The sequence below is a fragment of the Balaenoptera ricei genome, chromosome 20, assembly GCF_028023285.1.
Source record: "Balaenoptera ricei isolate mBalRic1 chromosome 20, mBalRic1.hap2, whole genome shotgun sequence".
Lineage (NCBI taxonomy): Eukaryota > Metazoa > Chordata > Mammalia > Artiodactyla > Balaenopteridae > Balaenoptera > Balaenoptera ricei.
Genome location: NC_082658.1, coordinates 41,185,263 through 41,195,899, shown reverse-complemented (window position 1 = coordinate 41,195,899; position 10,637 = coordinate 41,185,263). Strand labels below are relative to the sequence as shown.

The window sequence follows — 10,637 nt, the reverse complement described above, 5'->3', positions numbered from 1 at the left end:
CCCAATCGGGAAAGCGATGTTACAAGACCTGGTCCTCACTCTCGGGAAGCCCACGCTGTAACTGAAGGGGCATGAATGGTACACACGCCGGAAAATGACTTCAAAAGCCTTACCCGGGTTCAAAATGGACAGCATCTGACAGTTCTCTTGGGAGAAGGGGTGCCAGCCCCTCCTGCGCAGCTGTGCGCTCTGACAAAGTCCGGGGTCTACCTGGCACAACCTGCTCACTTCCCTAAGCCAGTCCCAGTTGAAGGAGAGGCTGGTCACCTGGGGAACGAGGGCAGGGGAGGGGAGGGGCACGCTCTGTGTTGGCAGTTGCCATGGTTTTGCTCCGAGTTCTGAGTGCCAACCTGCCCACTCCCTGAGACACTCAGGTCCCAGAAGCAGTAGGTCAGAAGCCTAAGGGGGCTGAGGAGTGCTACCTCTGGAGCCCATCAGCACACCGGTTGAGATGGAAGCCCTAGAGGGGCAGGGGGGTGAAGGGGACCAGCCACTAGAGAAGGTGAAGTGGGGTTGGGGATGTGAGGGAGGGAGGAAAGGAGGGCCCTGGAGGGGCTGGTTTGGGAAGGCAGAGAGTATGAAATTCAAGGAAGGAGAGAAGAAAGAAAAAGGGTGAGGTACATGAGTTGGCAAGAGACTGAAAGAACAAGAGGTTAATTCATTCAGACAGATGTTTATCAAGGACATATATACCTGGCTAGATGATGGGAAGGTTCTCGGCAAGATGATTGTTGTTTATGAAGATACACAGGCTCGTGTGTGTGTGTGTGTGTGTGTGTGTGTGTGTGTATATGTGTGTGTGCGCATGCGTTATGGTCTGTGAGGGTGGTTGCCTGATTTGTGTGGCATGTTTATGGAATTGATCAGCCAGAGTCCCCTCTCTCTCGGGTCTGGAGGAGCCTGTGTCCCGTTCCCTCTCCATCTTTCTCCCTCCCTTTCCCTGGTCTCTCCCTTCAGAGTGGTCTGGGCCTGGATCTTCCTTGTGCCCCCTGAACACAGGCAGGAATTAATGCTCACTTTTCTGAGAGGCTTTTGAAAGGTCAGGTGTAAATCCCATGTCAGTCTAATCCTGTGCTCTGACTTCAAGTATTATTCCACAGTCACTTCATTGTTATTAATTTTCAGCTTTTTTTGCCCCAGCTTGCTGTCAGAAAGTTCCTTCTCGTCATCACCATCACCGTCATACACTTTCTGAGTGCCCATTAGCCCATGGACCTGGGATTTAGGCACTCAATAAGTGCTGAATGAATGAGTAAATGAATCCCTAATCATTCCCCCAAGGAGTTACTTAAACTTCTTGGTGCCGTTAGTGTTCTCATCTGTAACCAGGATTAATGATTTCTAGCCTCACAGAATCTGTGGGAGAATAAAATGAGTTAATGTGTATCAAGTGCTTTGCAAAGTTAGCTAGTATACTGTGCTATGATTATTATAAAAGAAATGGGTCGGGCGTTCTAGGTTTTCTAAACAGGGATTCTCAGAGATGGTATTCTTTGCCCGGGGCTCACTCGCCTGAGTGCTGGCTCAAGGACGAGGTCACTGGGAAAACAGAGAAGGGCTTTGGCTGGCATCTGGACCAGTGGTTGCCCAGCACTGCCCCTCAGGAGCAGTAGCCCAAGCCCCCCAGCTCACTCCTGCCCCTGCCTCCTCCCAGGGGACGGATGCACCCTGCTCAGAGGGGAGCTCCAGCACCATCCCTGCCAGAGGCTCACTGGTGTGCCAGGCCAAGGGCCTGGGCCAGGACACCTTCAAAATTGTGAGTAAGGGGCCAGCCCAGGACCCTGCCCCCTGTTCCCCACAGGTCAGGAGACCTGGGTCAGAAACTGGCAAGCCTCAGACTCATAGTTCACGGCCCCACTTGACACACTCTTGGGAAGGAAGTGGGGTAAGAGGTTGACGGGAACCTCCTCAACACTTCCTGGGCCATAAGGGTTGCAGCTGGGCCAACCTGCTGGCTATGTGGGGCTGCCCAGCTGCCCCTCCTTTTTCCTGTGGCCCCTCACTTCACCTGTTGCCTCCTAAGTGTAAAGAATATCTAAGGCCGCTGAAGAAGTTCCTGCGAAAGTTGCACCTGCCCAGGGACCTTCCCCAGAAGAAGAAGCTAAAGTACATGAAGCAGAGCCTGGTGGTCCTAGGGGACCACATCAACACCTTTCTGCAGCACTACTGCCGAGCCTGGGAAATCAAGCACTGGAGGAAGTAGGGCAGCCTCCTTACCCTTACCGCTACACTCACTCCTGGGCCGACCCCTCTAGAATCAAGGTCACACCTTAGTGAAAATCTCCTAGTCCTTCATCTTAGTGTGAAAGAGTCAGGATCCTGGAGTGAGCATGGTGAAGGGGGATGGGGAGAACAGGGTCCGCTAGTGACTCAGGGCAGCACTGAGTAGACAAAGAACTCTCCTGACCCCGGGGAGAATGGCCTCTGATCGAATAACTGCTGTGTGGTGTGGGGGGCTCCTCACCGATACAGGGTATCCAAGGTCTGGCAAATCCCCGTAACTCCATGTCCCCAACCGAAAACTAAGGAGGCAGCATTTCCCCCTGGGTGGTCCTGGCCACAGGACAAATGCTGGAGGGAGAGGGGCTGTGCTCCGCCCCCCTCAGCCTTGGACTTGGACTTCTCCCCTGCAGGATGCTCTGGCGATTTGTCTCCCTCTTCTCAGAACTGGAGGCGAAGCAGCTTCACAGGTTCTACAAGTATACCAAGAACACCCAGACGGACAAGTTCCCGGTGAGGTTCCTCCAGGGTCCAGCTGAGGGTTGGTTGGTGTGTTCTTAACTTGTGAGGGGAGGCCTGCAATGGAAGGGCGGCATGTGGAATCTTAATTCCCCAACCAGGGCTCAAACCGGCGCCCCCTGCAGTGAAAGCCCCGAATCCTAACCACGGGACCACCAGGGAAGTCCCTGAAGGGCCCTCGGATACAGCCAGCACCCCTCAGTCCCTTCCACACTCACTGCCTGAGGAAGACGCCACTGCCCCTGCGGTGGGCACAGAGTGGGGCTGAAGAGGGCAGAGACTCAGCTTCAAGTTCTAGGTATTTATTCATCCTCCACACCCACACCCTGATGTGAACAGGGGCAAGCACATCCCTGGGGAGCCATGGGCAGGGACGATTGAGGCCAGGCAGAAAGGCACAGCCAGCTTGGGGAAGACTCTGGAGATTGTTGCAAAGGACAGAGGACAGAGGACAAATTCCTGGGCAGGGACTTCCCTGGTGGTCCAGTTGTTAAGACTCCGAGCTTTCCAATGCAGGGGGGCGTGGTTCGATCCTTGGTCGGGGCACTAAGATCCCACATGCCACGAGGCATGGCCAAAAAATTAAAAAAAAAAAAAAGTCCCAGGGCAGGCTTTGTCCAAAAACAGTGCTTCTCAAACATTTTGGTCTCGGGTCACTTCTACCCTCTTAAAAATCATTGGGAACCCCCCAAAACATGTATTCCTGTAGGTTACATCTATTGATATTTATTTGCCCTACTAGAAATTAAAGCTAAAGAAATAATTCAAAATATGTATTTACTAATTCATTTAAAAATAAAAACAAGGAGTCCATTATATATTAACATAATTTTTATGAGAGTTAACTATATTTTCCAAAACAAAAAAATTTAGAGAGAAGAGTGGCATTGTTTGACATTTTTGCAAATCTCTTTAGGGCCTGGCTTAATAGAAGACAGTTGGATTCTCATATCTGCTTCTGCTCAATCTCTTATGATATAATGATTTGGTTAAAGTGCATGAAGAAAACCCAGCCTCACACAGATATATAGTTAAAAGGGAGGAGTATTTTATTAGTGTTTTCCTGTAATTGTGGATATTTTTCTTTGATACCACACCAAAACTCAGAAAGTGGCAGTTACTTAATTGCAGTGTGGAATCTGAAACCATATTGATGAATGTTTTAAAATAGAATTTTAAAAAAATTTTTTAATTAATTTTTTTTTTTTTTTTGGCTGCGTCGGGTCGTCATTGTTGGGTGTTTGCTGCTGCGCACAGGCTTTCTCTAGCTGCCGCGAGCAGGGGCTACTCTTCATTGTGGTGCGAGGGCTTCTCATTGCAGTGGCTTCTCTTGTTTCAGAGCTCAGGCTCTAGGCGTGCAGGCTTCAGCACTTGTGGCACGTGGGCTCAGTAGTTGTGGCTCACGGGCTCTAGCGCGCAGGCTCAGTAGTTGTGGCTCACAGGCTTAGTTGCTCCGCGTCATGTGGGATCTTCCCGGACCAGGGCTCGAACCTGTGTCCCCTACATTGGTAGGCGGATTCTTAACCACTGCGCCACCAGGGAAGCCCCAGAGTTTTTTTTTAAAACCAGTTTTAGGTTTACAGAAAAATTGAGTATAAAGTATAGGGTTAGCCAAAAAGTTAGTTCGGTTTTTTCCATATAATGTTATGGAAAAACCCGAACCAACATTTTGGCCAACCCAATACAGAGTTCCCATATCCCACTCTTTTCTGTCTTCCTTATTATTAGCACCTTGCATTAGAGAGGTACATTTGTATCTTTGATGAGCCACTATTGATACACTATTAGCTAAAAAAATAATGTCCATAGTTTACATTAGGGTGCACTCTTTGTTTTGTACATTCTATAGGTTTTGACAAATGTACAATAACATGTATCCACCATTACAGTAGCAAACAGAATAGTTTCATTGCCCTAAAAATCCCCTGTGCTCCACCTATTCATTCCTCCCCCCTTCCCCCAGACGCCTGGCAATCACTCATCTTTTTATTGTCTCCATAGTTTTTCCTTTTCTGGAATATCCATGTAGTTGGCATCATACAGTATGTAGCCTTTTCAGATTTGTATCAATGAACTTTTCACACTAGGTTACATTAGAATCCATTGGTTTCTCTCTTGCACTTTGAGTGGACCCCACTTTTCAGGGGGTCTGTGAGGTTAGAGTATTTCACAGAGCACACTTTGAGAACCACTGATTCAAAAGAATAATCACAGATAACAGTTTTTATGTACCAGGCACATTATGTTCCCTCATGTCATCTTCAGAAGTAACCCTAAGTGGTAATTAGAATTATTGTCCACAGTGTGTACATGAAGGTGGTGAGGTAAAGTAACTTGACCCAAACCACATAGCAAGTGGAAGGGAAGAATTGGATTCAAACATAATCTAGCTCAAAGGAAAGCCCTGCCCTGCCCTCACCCCACCCACTGCTCTAGCTGTGCAGCCTTAACCAAATCCTCTCTTTCTCTGGGTCTTTATTTCTACCTCTGAACATGAATGAGTGGATCGTTTCAGTGATTCCCCTTCTGAATATAAGGAGCTGCCATTTTGGTGATTCTTGGATTTCAGCAGCCAGGAAAATTTCAAAACATGTTTTCAGGCTCTCAATTTTAATTTTGCAAAGGACTTTAAAACAAGTACCACTGTTTCATTACAAACACATAAGACACTATACTCAAAAAAGAGATGAAGGACATATCCCAACAGAAAGAGACACCCAAGAAGGGACAGTTGGCAGCCTGGTCTCAATGTCCCCATGGTCCCCATCTGTGGCCCTCCATCCTTCTGGCTACGCAGGTGTGAGGTGCAGTCAAGGCAGTTGCCTAACAAGGGCAGGGCTGGGGCTCTGGCACATGGGCCCCTCTCTTCTCCTCAACACTGTGGCCCCCTTGCAGGTAGCCTTCTACCCCTTGGACATCCCAGAGAGCTCCTTGCTGGCCAACAAGGACGACAGTCTGCCCAAGCTCTGCACTGCCTGGGGGCTGCACAGTCACCTCAGTGGCATGAAGGAGAGGCTGTCCAAGGTGCACGCCCCGGGCCACCAGGTCTCCCTGCTCGGGGAGCTGAGACCTAGGGGCCACAGCATGAGAGGTAATGCCTGGAGAAGGGGCCTGTGTGTCCCGTGGAACACCTGACATAGTCTTCATCCCTCCTCCCCATCTTCTCTTCATCCCTGCATTTCATTTATTTATTTATTTATTTATTTATTTATTTATTTATTTATTTATTTATTTATGTATTGGCCACACCACGCGGCATGTGGGATCTAGTTCCCAGACCAGGAGTCGAACCGCGCCCCCTGCATTCGCAGCACGGAGTCTTAACCACTAGACCACCAGGGAAGTCCCCATCCCTGCATTTCTTCTTTCTTTTTTTTTTTATAAATTTATTTATTTACACTTATTTATTTATTTATCGTTGGCTGTGTTGGGTCTTCGTTGCCGCGCGCGGACTTCTCATTGAGGTGGCTTCTCTTGCTGCGGAGCACGGGCTCTAGGCATGCGGGCTTCAGTAGTTGTGGCACACGGGCTCAGTAGTTGTGGCTCGCGGGCTCTAGGGCGCAGGCTCAGTAGCTGTGGCACACAGGCTTAGTTGCTCCGCAGCATGTGGGATCTTCCCGGACTAGGGATTGAACCTGTGTCCCCTGCACTGGCAGGCGGATTCTTAACCACTGCGCCACCAGGGAAGTCCCATCCCTGCATTTCTCTTTCTGTCCATTTTTCTTCCCCCTCTCCACTTTTTCTTTTCTCTTTTTCGCCCTTTCCCCACAGGTATGCTCATTATAGAAAGTTTGAAATGTACAGATAGTATAAAATAGAAGAGAGGAAAATTACCCATCACCCAGAGGCATGACTATTAACATTTAGGTGTGTTTCCTTCACTGTTCTGTTTCATCCCAACCCCCCAACCCAGAGGTCTCAGGAGACATGCTTTTTTCAGTTAACATGTAAACAAAGCACTTTCCCATACAACCAGAAGCAGAGCAGAGATGTTTCTAGAGGCTAAGAGCAGGAACTCCCAGGAAGTGTCCAAGCAGCAGCAGAATGCCCCTTCTTAGCGTTGGGCAGCGTATGGGCGGAGGGAGGCGTTCATTCCACCAGGGAGGAGGCCATCCAGCCAGGTGGCCTGGGAACCGCCTTCCCAGCAGCCTTTGCCTCTGCAGTGACTGCGCGGCCTGGCTCTCTGGACAGAGGGTGTGGGATTAGGGGACAGAGACTCTTCAGTGAGAGGGACCCCAGCCAACGTTGGAACCTATGAAGGCCCCTCCTGTGCACTGAGGTGCGGAGAGGTGTTGGACCACCTACTTCTCACCTTTCTGGAACTGGCTTCTTGCTTAGCTCCTGGGGGAGAAAATGAAGGCAAATGGTAGCCTAGGACCGCGGAGCATGGTCCGAAACTGGACCCAGGTGTTCCTCTGAAGGCCGGGCTGGCTGGGGCAGCCCTCAGGGCGTCTTCACCAGTCACAGCTGGACCCAGTGGGAGGGCAGGATTGAGGATGGGTCAGGTACAGAGGGCCCAGGTCAGGCAGCTACTGAGACCCAGAACTCTCTCTGCCTGGGCTCTCTGGGGGCCCGTGGCCCCAGTGCCTATTGTTTAAATTGAGGAAGTAAAACATACAGTGGAATGAAGGCCAGTCCATCATTAAGATGATCTAGGTCAGGGACTTCCCTGGTGGCGCAGTGGTTAAGACTCTGCACTCCCAATGCAGGGGGCCCAGGTTCGATCCCTGGTCAGGGAACTAGATCCCACATGCGTGCCACAACTAAGAGTTCACATGCCACAACTAAGGAGCCGGAGAGCCACAACTAAGGAGACTGCCTGCCGCAACTAAGACCCGGTACACCAAATAAATAAAATTAATTAATTGATTTTAAAAAATGATCTAGGCCAAGCTGTCCATGAATCAGATGAGGGTAGTGAGGTGCAGGCTTTTGGGCCAGCGTCTCCCTGTACCAAGAGCTTTGTATCTCTCAATTTCACCCAAACCCTGCAGCATCCTGATGAGATGGGCATTATTATCCCCCTCCTACAAATGGGCAATCTCAGGATACAGGGTACAGGGTAGGTCTGGAGGAGGTAGGTTTGGGACAGGATTTAAAGAAAGAAATAAGGAGAGGGAGGGGGAAGGGGAAAGAGGTGGGAGGGACGTGTGCGTGGAGGTGAGGGGGCAGTGAGTAGACAGGCTGGGCTCAGGGGTGAATGACCAAGCACACTGCAGAGGTGCAGGCTGGCGGGTAACAGGAAAAAGTCTTGGATGGTGGGTTAAGAAATTGGGCTTGAAATTGTAATTCTTAAAATAACATTTTATGACAAACATAAGCATATCCTAGAAAATTAGATAATACAGATCAGCAAAAAATAAGAAAATATAAACATTGTCATCCACAGTTAGCACTTTCCAGATGTTTTTTATGCATATAAATACCTGTATTAAACCAAAATGAGACCATGCCGTATATAGGATTTTGATTTGAACTTGCTTTTTTCAGTTAATTATAGAAACCTTCCATGTTAACATCTTCATTTCATCTTATTGTTGGATTAAATACTCCACTTTCAAATTTTCCCAGCAAAGATATCTTTTGCTCTGGTTTCCCAAACCATGTGTTTCACCTGGTTGTGTCTCTTAAGCCTCTTTTAACCTAACCGAGTCCCCTTTTTTACACCCTGGCCTGTTGAAGAGATCAGGCTATTCTGCAGAATGTTCCAATTTCTGCTTTTTTCTTATTGCTTCCTTTTGGTATCTTTGAAGCTTGTTCCTCTATCCAGGAGCAGGATTGCAGGTCAAGAGTCTCGATGAATTCATGTTAAACATGTTTTTGGGTGGGATATGTTACAGACGAGGTTGTGTTTTTCACATTGTGTTACATGAGATAACACATACTACCTGGTAGAGCCACCATGACTGAGTGAATCACCAAGTCTATCGTGCAATTAAAAGTGACCTGCATGGTGTTTCTTGGGCACCATGTTCATGAGTCAGTTCTTAAGGAAAAAGATGGCAACGGTGTTTGCAAACAACCCAGCAACAAAGTACTGGGAATTGGGTTGTGAAACTAGAGAGAGGAGTGGGAAGGAATCAGAGTCGGAAGCCAGAGGTCTAGTCCCAACTGTACCCCTAGCTTGGCTTAGGCTTTGAGCAGCAGCCCATTTCCTTACTCTGTGCCTGTGTGAGATCCCTCAACTGTAAATTGGAGGGATACCATCTCCCTACCCCACATTTCTGTGAGAAAAGAGTAAGGGACATAGGTTGGAAGCAAGATAAGATTTTGTTGTTCTTCCTTTGAGTCCCTACCATGCCCCCCACATGTTACAGACTGACATTCTCTTACTATTCGTCATGTCATCAGCACTGTCTCTGACTTGCCCTTTTTCAGGTTCTTTAAGGAAACTTCCTCAAAAACCACAACTCAAGAGAAAGAGGATTAAGGAAGCCCCAGAAACTCCAGAGACCTGCCCAAAAGAATACCCAGCTGGGGCAGAGGGCCAGCTCGTCCTGGATCCCAGCACACTTGTACCTGAGGGCGTGGGGGACCAATGAGGGGAAAGAAGAAATTGTCTTTATCAAAAGGATGCTCAGGTCTTAATTATGTATAAATGGGGCAAGGAAATAAACATCCTTAATACAGTTTGACTTGGCTAAGGTGGTCACTGTGTCAAGGACCATCAGTCTGGGTGGCGATACATGTAAATAGACAATACAACGGGGTGACACAGGTGCCTGGGGAAGACCTCAGGGGAGGTAACACAGGCGCTGATGTGTGTTTGCCAGGGAAGAGCACAGGTGGGAGTGGAATGGGCCTGGGGTCAGAGAGTGATAAGTCTGGCGCCTGCCTAAATCATCTGCCCTTGATCTCATGGGAAAGTTAGCGGGGGGACAGTGAGAAGGGAGTTGCCAGGAATGAGCTGGTGTGACTCAGTTATCAGGCAAAGTGCATGGAAGTGAGAGAGAGTAGAGGCAGGAGACCAAAGAAGTAACCATATTAATAGTCTTAGCTAGGAACTATACTCAATATTATGTAATAAGCTATAAGGGAAGAGAATCTGAAGAAGAATAGCATACATATGTATAACTGAACCACTGTGCTGTACACCTGAAACTAACACGATATTGTAAATCAACTATATTTCAATTGTTAAAAATATTTTTAAAAAGTCTTAGCTAGGATGTTGGTTCAAACCCGTGGTCCAAAATTGGCAGCCCATGTGCTGAATTCAGACCACTGATGTGTTTTGTTTGCCCTTTGTGGTCTACTTGTTTAAAACATTTTTATTAAAAAAAGTCAGTTGCCAATATTAACTTGGTACATTTCACATTAGAAACAACAGCAGTTTAAAAAACTGTCCACACTTGGACCTGTCTTCTCAAATGACCACACCTGGCTGGGGCTGAGACACACATGGGGCTTAGGTTTCACTGATAACTCTTTCCAGTTCACCACAGTCCCCACCCTCCCTGTTGCCTGACACACTGGCCTTCTTCACTTCCTATCACCTTTTGATCCTTTTGGCCTTTAGTATTTGTTACCCTTAGGGTATATACAAATGCAATGAAGCTGTGCATGATGGGGGAGGAGTGAATTTGTGACACTAAGGTAAAGTTGACAGTTTTTGGTGACAGAAGTGGGAGATGAGGAAGGAAGGGAAGGGGAGGAAGTGAAGGTGGTACATTGTTTCTAGCTAGAAAGGCCAGGTGGATGGAGGTCAATTCCAGGAGGAGAAGCCGGTCCAATTGTATTCCAAGAACACAGGAGACTCAGGACTCTGCTAGCAGCAGCAACATACAGTGCCCAGTATGGGCTGGAATGGATGGGACCAGAACAAATGTGTGTGACCCTTTTTCCTTTCCTCCATTTGTACTCAGGAGTGAATATCATCAAAGATTTAAAATATTAAA

The 10,637-nt window shown here is 48.0% G+C and overlaps 1 protein-coding gene across 1 annotated transcript; it reads left to right on the top strand.

The window, feature by feature from the left end:
- The first annotated feature begins 430 nt into the window (after nt 1-430).
- On the top strand, nt 431-9,281 carry CHCT1 (CHD1 helical C-terminal domain containing 1). Its single transcript, XM_059906421.1, has 6 exons — nt 431-502; nt 1,655-1,756; nt 2,024-2,199; nt 2,634-2,733; nt 5,635-5,830; nt 9,118-9,281. Exons 1-6 carry the CDS (start codon nt 452-454, stop codon nt 9,279-9,281), a joined length of 789 nt encoding a protein of 262 aa, XP_059762404.1. The 5' UTR covers nt 431-451.
- Nucleotides 9,282-10,637: the final 1,356 nt, after the last annotated feature.